This window comes from Thunnus thynnus, chromosome 8 (assembly GCF_963924715.1).
Source record: "Thunnus thynnus chromosome 8, fThuThy2.1, whole genome shotgun sequence".
NCBI lineage: Eukaryota > Metazoa > Chordata > Actinopteri > Scombriformes > Scombridae > Thunnus > Thunnus thynnus.
In genome coordinates, this window is record NC_089524.1 from 5823779 (window position 1) to 5851387 (window position 27609).

The window sequence follows — 27609 nt, forward strand, 5'->3', positions numbered from 1 at the left end:
ACTTTATACTTTTAAGCATATATCCTATATACCATATAGACATAATATTACATATCCATAATATAATATGTGCACTGTATGTGCTTTGATAAAGAGGAAACTTTAACTCTTGTGATATAGTCTTACTTACAATTCTGCAGAAATAATATTATGTCATTATTATGAGTCCATATGCATTAATGAGAATCTCTTCGTTAATAATGAAGCGCTTCTTGTTTTCTGTGTATGTGTTTGTATGTGCATATATGTCAACAAGTGCGTCCCCCGTATGTGGATTTGCTGTTTCACAGACCTCGACGCTATACAGTCTGTGTGTTGGTCTCTCTACATATGTATGTGTGTGTAACTGCAGAGTGGGTGGTGGTGGTGGTGGTGGGGATTTGGTTTGTGTAGGCCACGGGTCATTAGTAGAGATCAAGCCTCCTTAATGAGCACTGGGTCCTCCAGGGGCACCCAGGCGTCACACACTGCACTTCCCACGCCAAGCTCTCCTAGTCTGGGTACTTCTTGGCCCCATACTGCCCCCTGCTGGACGACAAGATGCTAACATCAGTTTGACAGTTTGTCATTAATAAATGTATATATTTGATGTTTTTCTTTGTATTGATGGTGCCACAGTCTGTTTTGCATGGTGTGATCCTTTGTGTTGTCTTTTTGTGTGTTATAATCTGTAGAAAAATAAGCATTTATTGTCTTTTAATGCTGCATGTTCATCTCTGTTTATTTCTGCTCTCCCTCCCAGAGGCAAAATCCCACAGAAAGACTTGGAGCTGACGTTTCCAGGGATGAGCGGAGACTTCACCAGTGAGAACTTCTCCGCCACCTGGTACCTCATAGACAACCACGCAGGCAGCAGGTAAATCTTTCATTCATGACTAATCTTAAACTACCATCCTGCATAACTACTAATAAGAAGAGGAAAAAAAACAAAACAAAAACAATCTATCTCTTTGACCCAAGCTCTCCAGAAAGTAATGCTACGGTAGTTTTAATTAATTGGAGACCTACCAGAAATTGCTTTATATTCTATTATTGTCCCCATCTTTAGTAACTAGAAGACAAACAAGTAAAGCAGGCGTACAGGGTGCTGCTGAGGCAAAAACTTAGACTTGGGATTAATTTGCAGGTCTCTTCCTTGGTTGGGAACACCAACTAACACTAGTGGGGCAATTCCTGGTCTTCTTGCCAGCAACTCCTACTGGCAACTCCTACAACTCCTACATTTCCAGTATTATATGGTTTGCACTTTCCCAGTTATATCTCCTGCTGGCAGGTGAGATCAGTGGCACCTTCTATACTCTCACCCAGCCAACAGAGGATTATAGTCCAGTAGAACTGTAATGATTAGTTGATTTGCAATACCGAAAAATAGATTAATGTATAATGAAAATAATTGTTAGTTGCAACTCTGGGAAATGATGTTGAATAAAAGAAAAGACTGAGAATTTCTAGCGCTCAGTTTTGAGGTTGTATTTCCTCTTCATGGTCACTTGGTCCTCCAGAGAATGTCGAGGTATGTAGATGAAGAAGTCTGCTGACCCAAAAGCCCTGAGCCCAGTTGACTGTCATGTCAGGGCAGATGAGAGTTATTTTGGACTCTCCTGGCTTCCTCTCCCCCCTGCTTAGCCTTCCAGTAACCCAGACCCTGGGATCCAGCATGACCAGGGGCCTCTGTTTGGACCTCACTGGGTGACTGTTTCTTCCTGCGGAGGAAACCTCAGTCAGGACACTGACACACAGACACACGTACTCACACTGGGCCACACATGTGTGCGGGATTATGTTTCTGTACATAGACGTACATGCTTGTGTGTGTCGCGTATGAGCTGTGTAGTTAAACTGTAGTTATTTCTATTAACAACAAAGTAACTGGAGATTAATGTAAAAAAAAGCCAAACATTTTAAATATTAGGATTTACTGCGTTTCTCTGTTTTTGTTTTATGGTAAATTGGAGTGTTTGGAGCAATTTGAGGACATCATCTTAGACCTAAATTTTAATGGCTAAAGCAGCTGTTAGTTAACTTAACGTTATTGCAATGTTATCGTGTTGTTTCTTAGTTTTGAGCAGTTGAAGATGGCGGCCAGTATTCTGAAGAAGCAGGCCACTAAGAAGAATGAGGGGAGTCTGGCCTATGTGAAAGGAGGCCTCAGTACGTTCTTTGAGGCCCAGGATGCTCTGGCAGGTGAGAAGGATTAACACGTTTCTGTGTACTGTGGAAACGCACCAAATGGGCTACGATTAATATACACACTTCTAAACCATCACTCTTCGTCTCTCTGCTCAGTAAAGAGGTCTTGATTTTTGGAAAGTGTGTGAGAGCGTGTGTATGTGTGTGTGTGTGTGTCTTGGGATTTTTTTTTTCCCCCCTCCGCATGCGGTTTAGCAGCGGTTGATTAAAGAAGCTCATTTTGGGCGCTATGTGAAAACGCTCCACTTTGTACTACAGTTACACCAGCCAACCACAACACCGCTAATTCACCTTCATCAAAATGAGATCAGCTCTCACCTGTCACACACAGTCTCACTTGAGTCTCCCTAGAGTCTGGAAGTGGGTTGACACAACACACACACACACACACACACACACACACACACTGACACACACACACTCACTGACCTTCACATGCCAATAAGATTTCAAGGTAGCCGAGACTGACTGCTGTCGCTCTGCCAGGTACTTCAAATCAATTGTTCGCTTCATCATTCATACTTTTGTCTGTTTACTCTCTGCTCCCGCCATAGCCACTCAGTTACTTCCCCTTACTATTTATACGTACACTTTTCTGCCTCCATCATTATTATTATTGCTTTCCGTATGTTTGTGCCCCGTTTGGGAGAGAGGCAATGTTTTCATTGTTAGTGGCTGAATCTAAATAAACGGAGCAGCCCAACACAATGCAGGCCAGAGTATTAGGACTGATAGTGCTGATAACAGACCCAATATGACCAATGGGAACAATGCAGAGTCATTCTCACGTTCAGACTGAGCGTGCCTACTGTGTGCCCACTGCCCCAATGGGAAATGTACAGTCTCCACTGATGGGAGGAAGCAGTGCACCATAGATAGACTCAAGTGACCTGTGACCCAAGAGGGAATACTGATGCTTTACGACCTGTGTGGCAGGTTAGGGATTTATTAAATTTGCCTGCATTGAAGGGAATAAGAAAACGCAGTAGTGTTTAGTAAATGCCGATTACTTCAACAGGCTAAATGATAGTGATACAACAACATAAGTAGCCTATATCGTGCACGTTGAGTAGTAGCAGCTATCCTGACCTCTCTAGCTGTACTATACACAGTAGATCCCAGTATTTGTATTTGTATCTGTATTTGTTGAGGCAGTAAAAATGATCTGTATCTGTATTTGTATTTGAATAAAAGTAGAAAGAGGCTTAAAAATCCTGTTTTTGTTTTTATGACACTTTAGAAAATTTAAGTGTTACAATAAGTGTTCATGAATAAACTACCTTACGAAGGAGGTCCTGAACCGGAGTCTCCCAGATAATAGACGACTGCGCCGATTTCTGAGCTAAAACTTTACTCATCGCCTCATGCATTTTCATTTATTGCCTATTTTTTACACCCCCAACAAATAAAATATTCGTATGAAACAAATATTCGTATAAAACCCACTATTTGTGCTTTGCCGAATAATGTATTTGTATTCGGGCGCACCCCTAATACACAGTCTGTCGTCTCAACTAGTTTTGGCTATATGACAATACCACCTAGTAGTTGGTAGTTGTAGTAGTAACACAACACGGTTGATGCAGGTGTTTGGTGATTTTAAAAACTTTTATTTTACGCCTCGAGTTCACTGGCAATGTTGGAGAAGTGTCCCTGAGATAAATGTGCCAAACGCATCAGTTAGTCCTCATCTTTGAAGCCGTATATTTTAGTAAATATCTAAAGTAAAACATTAAATACTTCAATTAAAGCTGCACTTATCAATATCTTTATATCAACAATGGATCAAATGACCATGTGTAATATAAAAGTGGCCCACTACACGCTACCTGGCCAACAACAGACAAAGATAGCAACTAGCTGGTGTCCCTCAGCAGTTGGTGGAGACCATACAAAAAGGAAAGAGTGAATATTGGTTTTACATTATCAGCAGATGATGAAATGACGTGTCGGATGTGTAAATAGCAATTTTTAGCAGTACGTTCACCATGTCAACTTTATAAGGGAATGATATTCAGTGTTGTCTTTTCAATTTGTTCCACTGCTTCCAAGTAAAGCATAGATCCCACATTTTTGTAGCTTCTCCAAGTTTGTTTTCAAGTGTGTCTTCATGCACAAGCTCTTTGGCAGAGGTCGTAATAATTGTCCCTAGCTGTTAGCATTTTCCAGACCGTCTTCTCGGGCTTGTCATCTTCTACACTTTCCACTCGTTTTCACTTGCAAGGAAAGCATTTCCTCTGTGCCAGCAAAGCACGTCACTCATGTAATCTACCAACCAGTACTCCTGTTGGTTAAACTGGGCTTCCTAACACATTTAGAGCTAATTAACTCTAGCAGACAGAATACAGACATGAAAAACTTGCTTGCGTATTAACATCAAAGCTACAAGCAACTCGAAATAGAACAATTTTAAGGCTACAGACTCACTATGTAACACAAGAACAGGTACTCGCTTTATCCAAAGAGTTGTGAATACGTCAGTGTCTGCTCCTCACGTATAGTTCAACCCTCACTTTTCAAATGTAATTTCCACCAAAAAAAAAAAAACATCTCATATTTAGTGCAGTTCCTCACCAACATGACTGAAAAGTTTATTCTTAAACTTCTTGACTTCTGCCTTCTCACCATGACTCATTACAGCACTACAACATCCTTTCTTGGCCAAGATTTGGCTCTCAATCATAAAAAAAAAAAAATGAAGTGGTGTCCCAGAATGGATAGCTCAAGTGGAGATATTCTGTACACTAGGTATGGTCAGCCAAACCAACATACCAGCCGGCACGCTGCTAGCGAAGCCAGCCAGCTCAAGACAGCTCTGCAATAGCTCACTGCCAGGCCTAGTTAGCACAGCTGTCTGAGAAACTGTGAATCCTTTCTTTGTCTCCTCAGCAGCGTTTGGCAAGTGGCAGTTGTTCTGAGTCATTCCAAATGAACCTCACCTGAGATGTAGCTGTGAAAAATTTAAAAGAAATTGGCTGTGAAAAAAAAAAGAAGAAATTAACAGGGTACTTGTGTGCTCCCCTTGTTCTGAATGTGCCATGTCAGAAGTTGCTGCAGTGCTTCCAGCCCTCTCAATCACCATTAAGACATTTTTGTCTCCTCTCCTGTTTATTTTCAGTTCTGCTTGCATGTGAGATTTTTATTGATGACTTTAATAGAAGTCTGGAGTTATTTTTTAATGCAAGCACACTGCTGCCGGCTAGGTGGAAACAAGGAAGAGAAGCCAAATCTGGGAAAAGAAATGAGGCGGATAGAAAATATTTAGAGAAAACAGCAGAACTCTGGGGTTTCTCTCTCTCCCTTTCTTTTTTCTCGTCCCTACTAATTGCCCCTTAATTGCTCTCCAGTATAGCTAAGCATCTCCAACAGAAATAGCACAACAAAATCCCATGTCTCTTTTTAATGAACTCTGAACTCTGTGCTTAAGCACAAAGTTTAAACTTCTGCATCTGCGAACCACAAATCTTGTTAATTGCAGAGCTGTTTGGGTTAGTTCGGTGGCTTTAAGCACACGAAGAAACAAAACCGAGATCTACAGCTAGCTTTATGATCTATGGATCTAGTCTTAAAGCTTCTCAAGTGTAGACTTAAGACAGGATATTATATTAAAGGAAGGTAAAGTTCAAACGCTCAGGAACACATCCAAGTATAAAACAGCTTTTAAAGAGCAACTTGGCTGATATCCAGAGGTGCAACTTCTTCACCTTGTCGCAGCGATGTAGACGTCTACCCTATGTGTGTCATCGCTGTTGGGTGATGTCATAGTGCAACAGAGCACAGCCAATCAAATCTGTGATCAGTGATGCTGCATCATTGAGAGACAAACAGAAATTTAAGAGAAAAGAGTAAAGGATGTAATTAAAAATAGGTTATTAACATCAGTTAACAGTGTTGATAGAGGTGTATAGACAGCATGTAAGATAAATATGTCACCACTGTGTTAAAATCTCAGCTCCGGTCTGATATACCATACGGGCCTGGTACAAAATCACAATCCGGACTCTTTTTGTTTGTGGTTTCGTGATGGTGGAATGAGCTACCCAGCTCCACACGGTCTGCTGTCTCCCTTGCTGCGACACCTTAAAACTCAGCTCTTCTGTGAACACCTTAACATAAAAAAAACCCTTCTGTCTAGTGCTCTTTATCATTGCACTTGTACCTGATCAGCTACTTGAGCCACTGTCCTTTAACTCTTGTCTTGCTCCTGTCTTGCCAAAATGTAAATGTAAAATCTGGACATCATGTATTTTTTGTTTGGTTTGCCCCATTGGGAATTGAACCCCTAACCTGAAGAGAGTGACTGGCTTACTAGTTATTAAAAGGGTAGAAAGGCAAAGGGATGTTGAGGGGCTAAACGTGTGGAACACTACTTTAAAAAGGGCAAAGAAGAAATTATTATTAAATCAGATATTTCAGACACCTTAATCTTAGATTTCTGAATTTAAGGGCTTATATCAAGTCTTCTTAACTAGTTTCGAGATCAGATAGTTTTGTAGTTGCCTGATTTTTATGCCAGTTACAAGAAATCTTATCTCAACATTTCTGCTTACACCATTGGTAGAGCAGATGTTTTGTTCGATGCTGACAGTTTCCACGGTATTTTGCTAGTTTGCAGAAGGGGATTTTTTACAGTGAGGAAACCAGTGGTTCTGTAAACTCTCCATGTGAACCACCACAGACTGGTGAAAGAGTTGGGAGGTTTTGGGCTTTGGGACTGTTTGGTCACGGAACGTAATGACATTGAGCCGTGTTTCTGAGACAGAGCAGCTCTGGCTGGTTGACTGACTGACAGTCTGTCAGGCAGTACAACGTTGTTGCTCCTAAAAATGTTGAAATTTGAGGTTTTTCATTGTTGTGTGAAAAGGAAGTCTCCCAGTGATGCAGGAAACGGAACGGCTACCGTGTTCCAAAAATGCCAGATTCCCAGGGCCTATTCCCTGAGCCCCCAGCCCCGGCAGGAGTCAAAACATCTCCAGCTTTAGAAACCAGGGACACTGTATTTTTATTCTTATTCATTTTTTTTCCTCAATGGTTCCAGGAAGTGAAGCGGGAGCTGCAGCTCTTCCTCAGGTCCTGGCTGCGTGTGTTATCCGGACCCTGACCTGATGTTTAGGTTAGCTGTGACGTCATAAGCCCTCCAGTGTGTGACAGACGCAGAGGACACACAGCTGGCAACAGGGCAAAGGGGGGGGGGCGTGGAGACGTGAAGCAGACCTGCAGTGTGTGTTTGTGTGTGTGTGTGTGTGTCGTCCTGTGTGTTCAGCCCTATCAATCCTACTTCCCCATATACACTCCCACGTCTACGTGCTTTTGTCCTAACCTGCATATGGCCGCATTTTCTTGCTGGTCGGCAAGCAGCGAGAGGTGCACGAAAGGGCCAGTGACGTCCGCGCTGATTAGGCCGTGGCATGTTTGAACAGCGTGTTTTAGGAATACCTCGGTCTCTGCCTCTAGGCTTCTGTCTGTCAGAATGGACCCACATATTTATTTACAGAACTCTCTCCCCCCTTCACTCTGCCTCCCGCTCCCTCTGCTCAGCCAGTATTTGTAGTGGAACAACTGTGGGTTGGAGAAAGGCAGGGATAGTGGAGAGCAGTGAAACGAGCGGATCGTTATCCGTATTCTTTCTCTTTACATATTTCTGTCTCTTAACCTCATTCTTGAGATGTCTGCTTCTTGCATATTCGAATCGCTCCGCAAGTATGTATGAGAAGGTCTCCTAAACCTTCTCCACCTCTCTTCCACTCTGTCAATAAACCCACACTGCAGCTCTCAGCACCCAGCTGCCCACTACTGCACACCATTTATTTATTCACTGGGGTAGCCACACCACTCGCTCTCCCTTCTTTTTCTCCCTCTCTCTCTCTGTTTTCTCCCCTCGTTCCCTCTTTTCAAATTCCCTCTCCCGCGTTAAAGCTCTTCATGCTAAGTGATGGATACAAGCCATCAGAGAGTTCCCCCCCCCCCTCTCTGCAGCAGTCATTTTTGGCATCCAGGCCTACAGCTCTACTCTCCCAAATGTTATTTTTCAGACAGTAGAAACATTTAATATTCGCATCGCCTCCAGGTCAAAGGGCTCCAAATGTCCCAAGACCACAAAACTGTGCTGTTAATGGCTTTGGTTAGGTGAATTGATCCGGTACAGTCACCACAGGGACCAGGTCAGGTCCTCGGTTGCGTGGGAACAAGCACAAGGAGGGGGGGGGGGGTTCAATAGCAGCATCTGTAGGCGGAGAACCAGCGAGGTTATCTCACATCTACCACTGGGGTAGGGCCTGTTTATTGTTTTACCTTCGGTTCCTGAAATTGAAAATGTTCCTGTTTCTGGGGATCGCATGTTGGTTACTCTACAGTGAAGAGAACCTTTTCTTCAGATTCCTTATTACCTCAATATTCATGCTTAAACTTATGAATATTTCTGTTAATTCCAGTGGACTTCACTGGATTTTTGTTCAGCAAAGGTCTTTACAATATGAATTAATACTGACTTTTGTGTTTCTAGCGATCCATCAGAGGCTGGAGTCAGATGGTACAGAGAGAGTGGAAGGATCGATGACCCAACGACTGGAAAACATCCTCAACCGTAAGCATCTTTTCATTTAGACTCCAACCCCCGAGATAAATGATAGAAATCTCACCGTATCAATAAAGACATCGCAAATGGTGACTTACAGCATTTGCACTCCCCATATTAGTGCACCGGTTCAATTTTTGGGACATTTCCCCCCAAAACAGTATCATGTTAGCCGCAGATCCTGAGCTGGTTTGGGAAATCAGATTTGAATTTAGCAGCAATGCAACTTTTCAGCTATTGAGTAGCTTCCCAGTTAGCTTCAGATGCAAGTAGCAGCATTCGTCGTTGATGATGTTGGAGAGAACATGATGATTATGTCAGTAAAAAAAGTAACTAAAGCTACAATCACTGTCTTTACACCCTGTCATAGTCTTTAATTTACCTTTACATGGTATGAACAGGTACAAAATGTTCCAGTCTTTGTTGAAACTATAGCACAGTGGTGTCAGAGCAAATTATAAAGGGTATACCGTTTTTTCTTTTGCTCATATGTGTCACTGTTAGGTTGTAGCTACATATTTGGCATTCCTTCTTATATAATGTACATATATCTTTGACATTGTTAATAGTGTTCAATATTATTGGAAAACAATGATAGGAAGAAATGATTCTTCCCATGCACATTACTTTCTATTGTTATTTCTATATACTTAGTTTAATTTTAACTGTGGCGAATAAAACTCAAAGATTAAAAAGGGGTTAAAGCGATTATGAAAAGACAAAGTGTGCTGCTATGTGCTGACTGCATTTAACATCCCGCCATTAACACACATGCTGAGACACTGTCCATATATACCAAACACATGTACAATGTGTATGTTCAGTCACCTTTGTAGGTCTTCCACCCCATCAGCGAGCAGATCCCTCAGCAGATCCTGTGTTCCCACCCTCTCATCTCATACATGATAATGTGACTGCTTTAATGGAGGGTCAATAAGTAGGTCTTTTTCCCGGAGTCTAGAGTAAATAAACCTCCCAGCCGGACGTACCTTTCATCCCCACAGCTCGCGACTTGTGGGCCCACAGCCCGATGGGCCCAGGCCACCGTCCCCCCCCCCCCTCAAAAAAAAAACCCCAATGCGTCAAACACACAATCAGCCAATCATGAAATGGTCTTGTGGAATGTCAGCTTCATGATAAGTGAGATTGGCGAGTGAAAAATGTGAAATATTCTTCTGCTTGCTCTCGTGCTGTTTTTCTGTCAGGGATTTTGTTTGGGGGGGGGAGTGGGGTTTTGTTTTCGTTAGTCGAACTTGACTTTGTTGGGTTTTTTTTTTTTTTTTTTCTTTTTCGACGGCACATCCGAGGCCACCCACGAAGCCAGCGAGCTGTGCAAAAAGGTTCCACCGAGCCGTCTGACTGAGAGATACTTGTCACTTTCTCCTTAGCGGCTCTCTACTCCTTTTTCTCCGTGTCAGATAGTTTACAGAGCAGGAAGAAAACCAGAGACCGACAGTAAGAGGGAAATGTGGGATCAACATTTATTTTTATAGTATCCCGGTCTCTCATTTTCTCCTGCCTCTTTCACTCTAACTCACTCGTTCTCTCTCTCTCTCTCTCTGTCTTTCTCGTAGGAGCGAGTGATACTGCAGATACTCTTTTCCAGGAGGTCTTGGGGCGGAAAGACAAAGCCGACTCCACACGCAATGCGCTCAACGTCCTGCAACGTTTCAAGTTTCTCTTCAACCTGCCACTCAACATTGAACGCAATATTCAGAAGGTATTAATCACGGCATGAGGGTATAAACGCAGGGTACAAAACAACAGAAACTCATATAATATAAAATATCAACTACCCTACAGATTACAAAGCAAACGTAGCTACCCTTTGCAGTTTCAGACCAGCTCCCCTCCTGCTTGTTATACTGTTGTGAGTCCTGATATGTTTGTGGTGAGATATTGGATCTTTCATCAAGGGGAAAACTTTCATGCCTTTGAGTGATGGAAGAGGTGAAAATCTGTTTTCCTGAACATGCAGTGTTTATGGTTATTTTAGAGGCTGTTATTTTTCATCCTGGTGTTCATGAAACTAAGTTCATTTAGCTGTTATAGCAGGATATTGTCATTTAAAAACATGGGAACTGTGAAGTACAGTGCACTGTGTCCTTGTGACTTAATATTCCTCAGTTATTATAAAACCCAGCAGAGCAATCATCAAACCTAATGGCTCCCATGATAAGCTTAGAATCAGACAAAAGATCCACACACTCTACTGATAGCTCCCAGCTATTAGCTGTTAATTTAGCAACGTTTCGATCTAACAGAAATCTTTGTCAGTTATTGTCAAACCACCATCACAAAGCAGAACAAGCGATATATAGACAAACACACATTCATCGCTCAAGTGATTGTGATCTGCATGATTAAAAGTCAAACTGTTCTCAAGCTGGACCAATCAGAGCAGAGCTGGATAACGCTGTCTGATACTCCTACATGGGAGATAGAAAAGGGCAAAAACAACAAGAAACATCAAGATCAATATTGTACAGGCACATGTTTATATTATAAATCAAATAAATCATCCAAGATTGCCTGTATTAGAATAAGAATTAACCAAATTTAGCATCTTTTTTCATGTACAAAGATTCTTTTTATTTGCAGTTGAAAGGCACAGCTATGAGTAGCACCATCGCCCCAAATTACGCCTTATATGATACTTTGAACAGGAGTTTGTGTTGAATATAGGTCTTTAGCAGAGTTACATTGATGATATCTTCCTCTTATAAAAGAGTCATTGGATTCACACGTTTTCTAAATGCAAGCTGTCATCATCTTAAATTTAAGGTTAATTATGATTACTCACAAAAGACTTACTCAAAGAACAAGATAACTTGGCAAGAGATCTTTATAGGAAACCGACAGATAAGAGCACAACATTACATGGCAAGAGTTTCCATCCCACCTCTCTCTCAAAAAAAAAAGTCCTCCAATTAGTCAATTTAATAGAATCCGCCGCATTTGCAGCTCAGATGAGTCTTACAGTAAACACGGTGGTGACATGGTGGAAAGATTTAGGGATAGGCAGCATGAGGAAGGCTGCATCCAAAATACTATTGAGAGATTTAAGAATGTCAGCCAAAGTCAATGTCTCAACAAGAGAAGGAGTGTTTCAGATAATGGAAGCTCAATACTCTCCTCTTGAGAAAAGGATTTCTAGAGATTGTCTAGCAACATTGTTAGATCTTGAAATCTGATCCTAATCTTAATTCAGTCTTCAGAGATCCCCCCACACATTGTTTACAGACGCCCTCCAAACATTTATGATCTCATAGTCAGAGCCGACCTTCCACCAGAACAACCTACGCACTTCTTATCGGCCATTCTAGAGGGTAATTACAATTGTGCACAGTACGCACAATGTAATTTCACTTTCAAATGTCACTTGTTTACTCATCTGTATTCCGGTAAAAAAAATTAAATATCAGGGGTATTATTACTTGACACACAAAAAATGTCATCTGCATGATCAAATGTCCCTGTGGCTTGGCTTACGTAGAAAAAAACAACACTGCTGTCACGAAACACGTATTTCAGAGCATACAGTGTAATAGCATACAGACAAATGATCAAAAGAACCCTGCGGCTGCATTTCAACTCATTCAAACAAAACCCGCCAGCACTGACATACAGTGAGACTGAAGACATGAAAACCCCCAGAAGAGGAGAGCACATCAACAGTAACCTTTTGAAAAATGAGGCGTTCTATATTTTTACCCTTAGTGCCCTAACACCTAAGGGCTTAAATTTAGATTTTGACCTTTTTGTAAGTATTGTCTCTCCCAAAATTTTATATCTGTTGATGCAACCTACCTTTTCATTCTTTTCCTTTTTCTTTGTGTTGCCTTTCCTGTTGTAGGTATCAATATAAATTCTGGGCAATTGTTAGGCTGCACTGGCCTGTACTACTGTTTTCTTTTTTTTCTACTTTTTCTATGTATTTTTCTATGTATTTAGTAGTTTTTGTGTTGTATTTAACATTTGCCCACATAATACTGATCTTGATGTTTCTAATACTCTTTGCCCTTTTCATAGAAGCGTACTCTATCCCCCATGTGGGAGTATCAGACAAACAGCTCTGCTCTGATTGGTCCAGCTTGAAAGTAGATTGACTCTCAAACATGCAGATCACAAACAATGAGTAATATGTTTTTGTCTGTATATTGTTTGTTCTGCTTTGCGATGTTGATTTGACAGTGTCTGAAGAACATCTCTGATAGATCAAAACTAAAAGTGCTGGGAGCTATTGCTACAGTTTTCTGATTCTTGCCTTTAGCTTGATTTTTGATCTGTAGAAGGTTTTTGGATGTACATACCCTACATACACCCTGTCTGTCGCATGAAAAGCTTCCTGTGCCAAGTCCATGTGCAACCTCATGTCACCTCACTTCCCTTTACTTTGCTTAATTTAATTTTTTCAAGGGAAGCTAGCCTTACAGCAGCCATTTAAAGTCCAATAGAAGACATGCAGTACATAAATACATAACATATACACATAGAAACATAACCCCATGATAGAGCAACCCTCAAAAACAAATAAACCAAGGAACTATCTTCAACTAGTTTTACAAATATAGAAATGTAGTAGCATGACTAACAAAGGAATTTTATATTTGTTGTTTGATACACATGCCTTTGGTGCTACTAATTGCAATAATAATAGTTCTGCAAAACTTTTGTTAAAACTGTAGCACAAAGGTGTCAGAGGAAGTTTGTGGTAATTTTTAAAGGTGTACATTTTTTGTCTTCTGTTCATATTTGTCTCTGTTGAGCTGTGAGTTTCAACATCATTTTTGCTCCCTTTCTATTACTCTGTCCTCAGTATGTACAGTTTATTTGTTTTAAGGCACAGCTTGTGTAGCTGCCATCCAGAGGGTGGAGCTAGAGAGGCTTAAATACACAGTGTCTGTCATGATTGATAAAACTGTTTAGGCTATATTATTAACTCAACTGACTTTTCTTTCCAGGGAGATTATGATGTGGTGATCAATGACTATGAGAAAGCCAAATCTCTTTTTGGCAATACCGAGGTCCCGGTTTTCAAAAAAGGTAAACTTAACAAAAGAGTGAAATTAAGTGAAATATCACTTTATTTCAAGTTCACAGCTTTGTAAAAACTGATTACTGATTAACAGTATCTCCTTGCTTTGTGTAGTGTATGCTGAGGTTGAGACGAGGATCAGGGCTCTGAGGAGTCTTTTACTGGAGAAACTGCTGCAGACCCCATCAACACTGCATGACCAGAAGAGATACATCAGGTCAGTTTACTTTTTTTTATAATACTGCCTTGGCTTTTTCCATATTTCTCCCAGTCATCATGGTGTGGTCTTCATACATGACATACTGTTTGATTTGTTTTTCGGTGTTGTGTTCAAGACCTACCCTCGTGTTTTGCGTTTCTTTTTCCCCATGCAGCAGTTTTCACATATCTCAGTCTGTTACTGCTAAAAATGCAACCTAGGTGGTAGTGATGGCCTACACGTGTCCAGCTGATGTAGTTTTATAATCATCCACTAGACATCTGTTGCAAACTTGGAAAAACACAAACAACTTTGATTCCACACGTCACAAGCAGGTCAAAACCACTGAATTTTCTTTGCTGGATAATATGCAACTGAACATGACAGGAAACAGTATGAGAACAGTGTGACTCCACAGCTAGTCTAGCCTCCACTCGATTCCCCTGTTCAACAGCTTAACTGAAGTAAATTTGCCAGGGTGCGGTCTCTTAAAGTAACAGTACACAATTACCAAAAAATGAATGAAATAGTCTATTCTAGACATAAAATATTGAACTCAAAGTCAAATTTATCCATTATAATTTTTTGTAATTTATAACTCAAAATGTACATCCTCTCAAAACTATGAGGAAAAATAACAAGCCTATCCTTTCCTCATACATACCTGGCCCCTAATTGTTCTCTAGATTTAGAGACCAACCAACATAAAACAAAGAGCCATGGGGTAATTAAAGTCTTAAGAACAATCTTGAGTCTTGTCTTTTTTCTTCTAATGTCAGAGGTCACTAGTACTAGTGCAGTCTTTACCACTGCCTCTTCCTGATTCTAGGAGAAGACAGAGCTTGGTGATGGGTCTATCTAGTTCCCTAGACTTGGTCTTTACACGAACCCAGCAAACAAGTCTGTGTTCATCTGGCACCAACTGGATGACCTTGCCCATTACCCATGAGTTTCTTGCTGCAGTCTCGTCCACAAGTAAAACAGTGTCCCCAGGCACACAGTTTTGAGACACAGGCAACCACTTCTGGTGTATTTGGAGCTCAGGCAAATACTCTCTCATCCAATGTTTCCAAAAGAGGTCTGCTATATACTGGACCTGCCTCCACCTTCAGCGTGCATAGAGGTCCTCTTTCTGGAAAAGTCTTGGAGGTAAAGATGGCTTACTACCTCAGTAGTAGGAGGTGAGGTTGTTTGGGTCGCTGGAGGGTGTGATAATGGGCCGACTGTTAATGATGTCTTGGATGACAATTCTGATTTTGAAGTGGTCAGACTGGACACACTTCTCCATAGAAACTGGAGTAGGTCAGTGTCTTCAGGCGGGACCTTTACCTGGTGGAACATGGCTTCCACATCAGCCATATCCACAGATTCTTGGTGGAATCTTGTGATGACTCCAATCAGGATAGTGGTTAGGTCCGGCCCCTGAACAAGCTGCTCATTCTGTGTGGCTCCCCAATAAGAAGCATCACAATCAAATACAACACATATCTTGTGTTTTTTGGGATGGTACACTCCATGGTGTGGTAAGCCAATACAGTAACGTCCCTCTACCAGTTTGGCAGACTGTGACATGCTGTCCATGAATTGGAGATCTTCTCTGGACATCTCCAGCTGCTCTTCTTGGCTATCTTCAGAGAAGACATATTTGAACTGTTGGTTCCACAGCCCATCCAGTTTGGCCACAGATACTCTATTTGACATAACGTATGCTACTCCATCTCTTGTTGCTTTGCAGTTGCCCCCCCCTCAATGGTCCATTCACTGTCCATCCAAGAATAGTTCTAATGGGACAAGGCCCATCATTTACACTCCTGATGACCTCTGGTACCATTGCCTTTGGCACATCAGTCCCAATCAGCAGATCTATTTCTACATTGATATGAGGGATTTGCGCTTGCTTCAGATGAGGCCATCTGTCCACGTCTTCTTGCCGTGGAATGTTTCTTTTATTAGCTGGGATAGTCTTTTGAGGGAGGATTTCATGCAGCTCTATAAAATTGCAGCCTTCTAGACTGTTCACCTCTTGGCCTATTAACATAGCTGCTTGTTCTCCCATAGTTGTTAGGAGAATGTCAATTTTCTTTCCACATAAGTTGAGCTCATTCATAAACTCTTCAGTGCGAAAGGTGGCGGTACTGCTTAGATCCAAGAAAGCATATAAAGTAACCACTTTGTTGCCTTTCTTTGCCTTTACTTGGACTGGAACGATGGCAAAGATACTGTCTGTGTCACTGGCCCCAGTGTTAGAACATATTTTATTTGCTGTGTCCACAAAACCACTGATCACAGACTGCCTCTCACCGTTCTCTGATGATTCTTCCTTAGGTGTAGCTTCGTCTTTGCTCTTCATGTGCAACACAGCGGAAGTGTCAATGAGCAGACTTTGCATTTCTCCTCGCAGAACTTGATCATGTGCCCTTGTTTCAAGCTGAAGCATAGTCCTTTCCCATAGAGAAAGTCTCTCTTCTCTTCGTGAGGGGATTTCCGCATTTTGTTTAATTGCACCATGCTGTGTTCACCCTTACAAAAGAGACAGGGCTTGGTGAAAGTGCTGACAGAATTGGTAGGACCCTTCTTGCTTGGCTTTAGCTCTGTGCTTACACTTGTTTGTTTGTTCACTGGTGTTGTGGTTGTGGTGAAAATTATTTTAACCACTCTATCTCGCTGACATGGGGTTTACTGGAGATTCGGCTTGCCCTTCGTTGACGTCCTTTACACTGTATCTCCAAACAAAATGTGTAGCGCAACCTTGCCTGTGTATTGATAAACTTGACAAGGTCTTTAAACCTTTGAGCTTGTTTCTCTTGAATATCGAAGGCAATGCTCCTCCACTTTTCCCTCAACTTGTCTGGAAGCTTATTAACAGTGGTATGCATGTTAGCTACATCATCCAGCTCCTCCATATACTCCACATTTGTCATTGCATTGCCACAGCTGGTGTTGAAGAGGGCAAGTGCATTGAGGGCGTCACCGTTGTCTGCCTTGATTGTAGACCAACTTAAAGCCTTGTTTATGTACACTACAGAGATCATACATTCCTTTGCAAAATGCCCCTTCAAGAGTTTTTTTGCCACACAGTAACCCTGGTCTGGATCTATATGTAGACAAGTCCGTATTAACTCTTGGGGCTGTCCACTGGTGCACTGCTCCATAAAGCAGAGACAATCCTTGCTGTTCTCTGTTTCACTCTCCACACCATACTCGAACGCTCTGATAAAGAGTCTATATTTCAAAGGGTCTCCTTTGAAGATGGGAATGTTTTAGGTGGTAGAGTGAAAAGTCTTTGTTGCTTTAACAGGAATTCTGTAATATCATTTTGACGTGGCATTACAGTGAACACAGTGTCTGGACTTGCTGAGCCTGAGCAGAACTGCTATTTCTACATCACCTGTAGCTGAGTGATTCAGCTGAGTAGTTTTACTGGTGAGTAGCATTGGATTATGTTCGTTACTTGTGTTCGCACGATGCTCAGTGGCCACTCTACGGCTGACCACAAATGAGAATGGCCTTTCATGACTATGACTTTCCTTTACCACAGCTGGCTGATTCTCATGTGACTCAGTATTTGTCATCACTTTGTGAAGGGTTTGATCCCTCAAACTTCTGCAAAACCTTGAGTTTGGCATCCATAGCAGCTAAAGCAGTCCGAATCTCCAGCTCTTCCCTCTCAGCCTTAAGCTTAGCTTCTTGCTCCTCCAAAGCTTGTCTTTACTTCAGTGCTGCTGCCTGTGCCATAAGTACAGCCTTTTCCAATTCGGCTTTCAAGCATGCAGAAGAAGCAGAAGATGCTGAAGAATGACCAGAGCTTGCCTTTGACTTTTTGGACTTCCTAGATGCTGCTACTGATATGCTATCTGAAGGGAGAACATTTTCATTGACTTCCCTTGCTTCCTCCATATGTCTATGGACATCTCGTATCCAAACTTGTTCAATGAAGTCACTGAATAAATTTGTCTTTGGTTAAAACCATTACTGCCGATCATTGTTCACATCTTCTTCTGACATTATCTGCTGAAATAGTCCTTTAAAAGATATATTCAGCTTACAAAACTCTCCAAAGAATTTGGTCTTGACCACCACCAAATTGCCATCATCATCCATCAAATGAAGCATTCTTTGAAAGTTGACCCAATTTAGTTTTCCTTGAACCTATTTTCTTTGTAATGTATCTTCCATAGCTCTGGCTGTAGGTTTCATTTGCTGTTTTTCCATTGTGGTTGAATCTTTATCCTCCATGATTCCTTGATATTAAAGATTAGCCCTTTCCACTTGCTAGCAGCTGTTGGCTAAATACAGCAAAGTGCTCCAACGTCTCTCACAGTCACACACAAAGGATAGCTGTTCGTGAGTTGTTAAAAGGTCGTTTGATGCTAACTAGCATAACTATAAGCTGCTAATATTCCAGTTTCCAGTCCTTACATATTTCTTTATCCACCAGCAATTACAGAGAGTCTGTAATGCACTTCCGTGAGCTGCATGAGAGGGCTATTCATTATGGCGAATTCTTTAGTGGTATTCCAAATCCAGATGCTCTATTTGACTTTTCCAATCCAAAGGAATAGACCACAAGGAGCAGGTTTTCCTACTGCTAAAAATGCGACCTAGCCGGTAGTCACGGCCTACACATGTCCAAGTGATGTAGTTTTACAATCGTCCACTTGACATTAGTTGTAGAGTTGGAAAAACACAAACAACTTTTATTCCACACGTGTCACAAGAAGGTCAAATCCACTGAATTTTCCTTGCTGGATAATACACAATTATGACAGAACACAGTATGAAAACCGTGTGACTCCATAGCTAGTCTGGTCTCCACTCCACTCACCAGTTCAACAGCTTAACTGAAGTAAATGAGCGAGGGTGCGCTCTCTGAAAGTAACACTACACAATTACCAAAAAATAAATGAAATAGTCTATTCTAGTCATAAAATATTCAACTCAAAGTCAAATTTAATGAAAAATGTACTTATCCATTATAATTTGTTTGCTTTTAATATTCTAAAATTCAAAAGTTATAACTCAAAATGTAAAATACACACTACATACAAATACAGTCTTGACAAATATCTTGTACTTTGGTTTTATTGGTCTGTGTCATCGTTACCCAGAACTCTTATCCACTTTATTCGGTCTGCTTCTCACTTCTCTGGACTGTTCAGTAATCTTCTCAGCTTTCTGTTGTCCCACTCTCTTGTTTCTGTTTCTATTTTTCCCTGCATTTCTTTCCCTCTCTTTTCCCTCTATCCATCTGTCCATTCATACTTGTGGTCTCTCTCGATTTATTATTGTTAAGACCGACCTGTCAGGATCACAGAGACCAGCTCTCAACCACATGGCAACATCTTTCATCCTGCTGTCATCCTGTTTATTCTTCACATGGATGGTGGGAGCTGTGTGTGTGTGTGTGTGTGTGTATATATATATGTGTTTTGTGCCTGAGAGTCTTGCTCAAAGTTTTGAAAGATGTCACCTCATGAGAAACAAACAAGCGGCGAGTTCATAGGATGACAGTAGAGGGAGCCAGGCCGCAGCCCAGAGAGTGAGTCATCTCAGATCCCACAGGTCACTGAGTGATTCTCCGGAAACTCCCAGGAACTTCTGAGAGACAAATCAGTACAAGTGGAGATTTATAAGCACGTGAAGTGTTTGCAGAGTTTAGGGGAAGATGTATACATGTCCTCTATACATATATGCATACTGTGACATTTTTGGCATTAATATATTTGGATGTAGAATTGTTTAGTCTTTATTCTATCTTGTGTCTATATTGAACATTTAAATTAATTTGCACATTTACTTAAAACCACTGTATGTGTGTGTTTTTTTATGTCATTATAGCATCTTTTGAATTTTTCTTAGTAATTATTAGTAGCACAAGCAATACTGTTTTAAAGGGCTTCACCAATATCAAGGTTTAAGTTTAAGGATTTCTTTCCTGCAATTATTACTGCTAACATATATACATAAAATTTGTGATAAGCTAAAATCTTCCAATAATAACAGTCCAACCAATGTTTCAGCAGATTCTTTGTCTTTTTTATTGTTCCCACTGGGGGGCGCCAAAGTTGGAAATTTTCAAATTCTGCACAAAGTGGCAGGATATTGATATGCACTTTTTTGGTGCTTAACCTGAAATATTGTGTATGTGCGCCTTTGATGCTAATGTGATGTTAATATTTTTTGTAGCTTAAGGGCTCTTGTGTTTGCAATTAGTCTTTCTGATTAGACCTCCGCTCAGGTTGATTTTTGGTAGAGCTACATTGGAAATTACACGATGTCACCGGTCTCCATGTACAATTAAAAATCATGAAGGTTAGTTTAGACGTTCCACCTCAACAGGAGAGTCATGGGCATAGTCTGAACACTCCCAGAGAGTCCTTAGCAGGTTCTAATCAGCCGAAATAAGTGACAACACCTGTGTAGGTGAACAATACTGTGGGTGTTTAGGACCTTTAGTTTGAATGTAAGCATCTAAATGTTTTTCTACTTTGGGATTTTTTGCTCTTTTTTTGGCCTTAAGAAGGCCAATATGTGCTGGAAGTAATTATGTGATTTCCTCTGGTTTTCCCCGTTGAATCTTCATTTCTCACACCTTTTGTGTTCGTGGATGTGCAGGTACCTGTCTGACCTGCATGCTTCAGGCGACCCGGCGTGGCAGTGCATCTACGCTCAGCACAAGTGGATCCTGCAGCTCATGCAAAACTGCAGAGATGAGTTCATCAGCGGCCAGAGAGGTGAGTAACGCACACGAGCGCACACATGTCTGATCTGACTCCTATTACACATGAAGTGAAAAGCCCCTATTTAGCATTTCCAATCAGGCGGCTGGTGGATGTCATGTGAGTCTGAAGGTGGCTGAGGGAAGAGAAAGCCAGCTGCTTCTTTGTCGTACCAGCTCTCTGCCTGCATTCCCCTCTCTGTCACCGCCCTCCCCTGCCTGTTCTGCTCAAGGCCCGCATGTTTATTTTTTCATGAATGTATGAATAAGATGAAAGTGAGGGAGCATTGGCTTTGGATTTGGGTTTCAGGGCTTGACATGTTACTACACACACACACACACACACACACACATACATACACAATCCCTCTTTCTCATTCACACACAGTTTCACAGATGGATTGAAACAATTAACCCCAATTAAGCTGTTCCTCTGTTAAATCAGCCAGCAGAAAAATGTGGATGTGAAACCGTCCGCTCAGGAAGAACAGCGATTCGCCAACCACACTTACAGACACACACACACACACACACACACACACACACACACACACACTACTACTACTACTACAACAACAACACTCATACTTACGCAAAGGCACCCACACAAATGCATTGTGAGTGGGTGGCTGCCTCATATAGCGCAGCTGGAACATAAACATGTCTAATGCTAAGGGTAACAGTGGTTTTCCGGGGCTCAGGCTTGATGGATCTGGGGGTTGGTTTGCTCCCTGCCTCTCTCCACACTTAAATATCATCTGATTATCATGTCAGGGATGGCCCCCTTTTTTCAGTCCACATGTGCATTCCACAGCAGAGCAACACGGGGCAGAGAGTGAATCTGAGATTACATGCAAATCACACGGAACCAAACTGTTCTAAAAATTGCCGGTTTGCAAAAAAGGTGCTCAAAAATAGACACACGCTGCACGATGTCGTCAGATCGCTGTACCGTTCACACTACTTTCTGTCTTGTAATCGAGAGTCTTGGGAGTCATTGTGGTTTAAACATTACATGACTGATCAGCGACAGGGGGGTCACACATCACAAGATCTTACAGGAATCTCTGACAAGTCTGTGTGGTCTCCAAATTATGTTTTTTCACAGAAATACATATGAGATATACACTGATTTGCAGCAAAAAACAAGGAGGAAAAAGAAGAATATCAGTGAAAGAAAGGATTGGGATATGCAGGTAGCTCTCTCTATTTTGCAGAGAGAGTTGGATGTAAATAAATATTTTTGCCATGGAAACGTAGGTTTCTGATTCTGATAGAAAGATATTATTACAATACAAACAGATGCATGATAAGACCGGGTTCAGGAAGCCTCACCTTGTGTCTCGCGCTCTCATTGGCTGTAGCTTGTTGCACGGTTTCCATGATACGACCGGATATTTGGCCTGGTTTGCGAGCGCCGAGCCAACGCCGATTTGCCTCTGATCTCGGGGTTTATGTCGGCAATCTCCAAAAACTGTTGCTAAATGTAAAATCAAGGCTAAAATTGTGTTGTGTGAACTTGACATAAGTTTATTCACTTATCACCAACAATATAAGATATATAAAATACAACTTTTAATTGATCCAACAGAAACATGAGGTCCAAACAATATTACATACATAATACAATTGTAACACCATAAAATTAACTGTGGACAACAAGCCTTCATACCTTAAAGACAAAAACAGGCCGTTCGTCAGTGTCTTCCAAAATATGACTTTTCCAAACAAGAATCTTGTTAGTTTTTCCTAATCTGCCAGTTTCTATTAAGCTTTGTAAATCCACCCTGACCTCCTCCCTTTTTTTGACTCACATTGGTATGAATAACATCACATCACACTATCTCCACCTTTATTACTAAGAAAGGACATCATTCGCACCGCCACAAGAAAAAAAAGAGATGAAAAGCAGCTTTTTAAAAAATCTTTTGCAACGTGGATATGCCTAAGCTTCTTCTCCCCTGACTTTTGCTAGCATACTGCTAATTTCTTGGTTTATAGGTGTCACCAGTTGTCGATCAGGAGGGCTGGAAACCCCGGTCCCAGAGCCCCAAACCCTCTGGGGCTCCATGTTCATCATATGGAAGTTCATTTCTGGTCATTGAATTAATTGCATATGTGTTTGTTAACACTGTATGAACCACTAAATCACATTATAAACTGAAATGAAAGGGGCCTCATGGCAATACCTCCACTATTACTTCATATAACTGGATTTAAAGTTTTAAAAAAATCAAATTCTGCTAAATGAAGTAACCACAAACTAATTACTGATCACTAATACAAACACAATACATAGAGATTCAGAGAAAACGTTTGATCAGAGGTGTCCTACATCTTATTTTTGAGGTTTATTCAGCTCTGTTGTTCAGTGCAATCATGTGAAACTGTTGACTGGATGTTTATTTTGTCACCGTTGTGCGCATGTGTGTAACATGTGCATCCTTACTCAGTAAAACGTGGACCCTTTTCATCAAAACAGTACTCCATAGAGCCACTAGTGGTCACAAACTCCACCTCCGACCGTTTGAACAAATGAACAACACCATCGTTTCTCTGGTGAGGACAGATTTCATATACAAAATTACAGAAGCATACACACACACACAGAGAAACGAGCACACAATCCTCTTGTTTTTCTGTGTTTTCTACTCTTGTTCTTTCGCCGCAGGCAGCTGTCTCCTGTCCCCTCTGCCGTCACACTCTCCACCTCCTCCTCCCCCTCACATACACACACCTGGTAGCTATTTACCATCCCCGCTCTTCTCTGCTCACCTCTCGCACAGAGTACGAAACCCCCGTGCCTCCTGAAACATCCCTCAAACCCCAGGCAGCCACCATCATAAAACCACATCCACTACATTCTCCTGACCCCACTCTTCCTCCCCTCCCTCCCTCCCTCCCTCCCACTCACCCTTAACCCTCCTCTCTTATATAGCCCCTCAGCGGCACCTCACAGCCCACCCCTCTGCTAAAGCGGCCTCCTCTTCCTCCTCATATCACATTCACCAGCTCGATGTATTCACAAGCCATCTTTTTATGCTATTGTCAGCATTGTACGTGGCAGAGATTATTCCTCTACGATTGGTTTAGTTGCGTCCGCAGTAACTGATGTCATTTTCTCTCTGTCTGGTGTTACACTACGCCGCGTTCACATCCAGAATATGAGGCCAGAGGCCGTTCTAGTATAGTTTTGATTCCGTTAATTACCCTATAAATTGCCTTAAACGTGAAATAGACCCATCCATCTTTGCTGGAACAAAAGCCTGAAGCTGGAGTTTTCTTGTGAGGAAACATAGCAGCGCAAGTTGCTTCCGTATGTCTAAACCCCGGCGCTGCAATCCGACTCTGCCCGATTCAATTATAAACTGCAGTACTCTTATTTCCTGAACAGCGCTTCTTCTGCCAACGTCAATACAATTAGCAGGAAATTTTGTTCGTAGGAAAATAGGTTTGTCAGTGAACAATTAGAGGAACTCCAGCGTTCATGCGTTTTGACTAGGAAACATGCGGTTGTGATTTTAGGCACAGTCAGTACCACTGCAGAAGGAACGTGTTAATTATTACTCTTCAATTATTAATCACTGGTATATATGCGTGCATGTATACAGTAGTAGTGCAGTTGATGGTCATTATTTTGGAGTTTTAGTTTTCTATAGCCTAAAATTGATGAATGTATCTGTTTATTTTTTCATTTGTTGGCTCATTTTTCACATTCTTTTAGCTTTTGAAGTCTTAAAAAAAACCTTGTTAATCATAAACTCTAGTGGCTTGTGTCTTGCAGCAAGAAACATTACAATTTTTGGATCAGTGAGGACATAACATACAGGTAAAAATAACTTTGGGGGGTAAAAACTGGGCAGATTCTTCTACTAATATTATATTCTGTAGCGTGGGAAATCTACTACATTCAAACAGGAATCCATAAGGTGTCAATGTGACCACTTAGACAAAAAGCAGGCATGTGTGCGGTCAAGGTCGGTGACCTCTTGGGGAACAGGAACTCATCCGACCTGCAGAGACAGCATCGAACCCGACGAGGAAGTGAGCAGAGATGTCTGTCACCGTCTTAACACACGCACGCAGAGGTTCCTATATTTTAACCTTCCAACTTCTGGCAAGAAAAAAAACAAAACAACGTAGCCGCATAACGAAGTGAGTTCGAACAAACAAAAGCCACGCATACATGAGCACTCACACCTAAACTGTCTCACACACACACACACACACACGCAGGCACTTGTGCATTCTGAGGACGCCAGGGGTTCACCCGACACCTGGATCAACAGCAGCTCTCATCCCTGTAAAAAAAAAAAAAAAAGAGAAGAAAACATCACAGAGAAAGACTCCATATGGGCCGTGTGTGTGTGTGTGTGTGTGTGTGTGTGTGTGTGTGTGTGTGTGTGTGTGTGTGTGTGTGTGTGTGTGTGTGTGCGATGTGAGAGCGCTTCGTCTGTTTACAGATAATCTGACTCAATTTAGTATTTCCTTACATTTTCTAGACTGGATGGCTGTGTTGTGTGCGCGGCCCGCTCGACCGCATTTGCTCCTCTGCTTGGGGATTTCTCAATACTTGCTTACACTCTACATTCAGCCTGTGACTCACCAGAACACTTTTCTCTGTGTGTGTCAGACACATGTTTTGGAAATGTGGCCATCCGTCTCCCTTCGTTTAGATAAACTACATGTAGGCGTATTGCAGCGTTGCACGAACTTGTCTCTTGAGTTTCAGTTTTCACTGTAGTAAGTCTGATCCCCTTCTTCTCTCGGCGCTGCTGCAATGTGTTTCACTTTCATTCCTCTTCGTCAACTTTCACCACCTATATTATCCTTAAGTTATCTCACATTCATTATGCTAAAGTTATCTCACTAGCCGAGATAGGAGTGTGTGGTTGCAGGAGGACTTTGACATCCGTCGGCTGCAGCACGGCTCCCTGTCGCCATCTAGTGGAGCTCCAGCTGTCCGTCAAAGGATTATACACACACAACCGAGCCCAGTGTGGCCGATCATACTGTAAACCCACTTCACCCCAGCTCTCACAAAGCCCACAGATCTGTTTCCTCACCCTGGAAACAACGGGACATTCTCTCAGCTGTGGGCCGGGGCAGAGATGGATCAGAACACAAATAAAGAAAGGCCGAGAGGGGCGAGGGAGGATTGTTTGGTGTGAAAGCTTGCTGAGCTTATTGAGGAATGTGGAATTATGAAAATGGCTTATTTGATTATTTGATATCTGAAGTATGTGTTTCTTTTCATTTCTCATCTCTCCCTCCCCTCTCTCCCCTCTCTCTCCTCTCTCTCCTCTCCTCTCGTTATGTGTGTCAGTGGGTGCTGCTGGAGTTCTGGATTCGGAGGGGGATACCCGTCCGTCGGCCCTCGGCAGGCTCAGCCACACCGCTTCTCTGAAGAGAGGGGGCAGCCTGCGAACACCGAGACCCAGTAGTGAGTACCACAATCACATCACAGGTCGCCCACACACACACACACACACACAAGGTGCTAGGGGGAGGGACTACCCTGTCAGAGCTAAAGTATGGGTGTGCGTTTGTTTGTTTTGCCTCGTACAGTGTTTAGGGGAATCACATTTTAAGAGTCATACTTAAAGGAATTGCAGTATGTCTGCTGAGACAGTACGGTAACAAAGAAACAAATAACTGGAGCTCGATGTGTCACGAAGCTTATTATTATTTCCTGTGATTCTTTGAAACACTTGACTAGTGACTAATGACATATGTTATCAGACATCTAGTCTGTTATTTTATAAGTCTCCCGTCGCTGTTCAGTACAGCTTCAATACTGTAGATTAAATATTGTACATGTGTGTGTCTTCGTTCCAGCTTCGCGCTTTGAAACTCCGCAGCAGGTGCAGTTTGTGGAGAAGCTGTCCGATGTGGTGATCGGTCAGCTGCCCAACTTCTGGAAGCTTTGGATCTCTTACGTTAATGGGAGTCTTTTTAGTGAGGTAAATCCTTAAGAAGGCTTTACGAGTGAGAAGGAACAAATCCGTAAAGAAAAAAAGGGATCGGGTCCAAAAAAATCACAAAAACACATTTTCACAGTTTCCTCTAAAGGTATCAAACCATGAAGAGCGTTTGGTTTTATTTATATAGGTTTTGAGATATCTGTCCCTGAAATATCTGCATCCATCCCAATGAAATTGAGTATTGAAATATGCTATTTTCAAAGTAGCAGTAAAACATCTTTCCAGAAACAACGTCCATGTTTATCTGGATTATCCACAGAACAAACTGTCAGCAGAAATGGTTCCTTTGGAATTTATTAACAAGTAGAAAATATGTTTGTTTTTGGTTTTTTGGTTGTTTTTTTTAAATGTGGGGGTTACTTCAGGGTAACTTTGTACCTGTTATATGAGAGAAATAAAATTACTTAAAATACTACTACATTATCTTCAACAAAACATTCAAGTATGGTCTGTTCTAGTGTCTGGATTTTAATTTGATGGTTCTACTGAAGGCACCAAAGCTACACAAATGAATTAATTAAATATAATATGTAGGGTTCTACAACAAAATGTCAAAATTTTTCATGTTAATAAGCCATAAAATGTGTATTTCTGCAGGTTTTGAACCACCACACTGTTTCCATGTTGGTATAGTGTTTGGGTTTTGGGGGATGGTGTTAAAATTGAAAATCGCTGATGTAAAATAAAAACAAAAAAAGACATTCAGTGATGATATATTAGCATGATATTAAATATCAGCTGTTTTTTCTTCTTCTTTTCTCTGCAGACCGGAGAGAAATCCGGGCAGGTGGAAAAATCCAAGAAGAACGCCAGACAGAGACAGAATGATTTTAAAGTATGTGGCATTTTTTTTAAATTGAGATTTTTGACTCACCACAGTTGATTTTTAAAATACCAGTAAATGCC

The 27609-nt window shown here is 41.5% G+C and overlaps 1 protein-coding gene across 1 annotated transcript in view; it reads left to right on the top strand.

The window, feature by feature from the left end:
- exoc2 (exocyst complex component 2) overlaps positions 1-27609 on the top strand; it is a 56921-nt gene that overhangs the window by 17479 nt on the left and 11833 nt on the right. The window contains exons 5-14 of the mRNA XM_067596214.1: positions 743-856; positions 2060-2184; positions 8693-8773; positions 10339-10484; positions 13729-13810; positions 13917-14019; positions 20617-20735; positions 26046-26162; positions 26558-26682; positions 27470-27538. Of these exons, the coding sequence (XP_067452315.1) occupies positions 743-856; positions 2060-2184; positions 8693-8773; positions 10339-10484; positions 13729-13810; positions 13917-14019; positions 20617-20735; positions 26046-26162; positions 26558-26682; positions 27470-27538 (1081 nt within the window). The remainder of the gene's footprint in view (positions 1-742; positions 857-2059; positions 2185-8692; positions 8774-10338; positions 10485-13728; positions 13811-13916; positions 14020-20616; positions 20736-26045; positions 26163-26557; positions 26683-27469; positions 27539-27609) is intronic.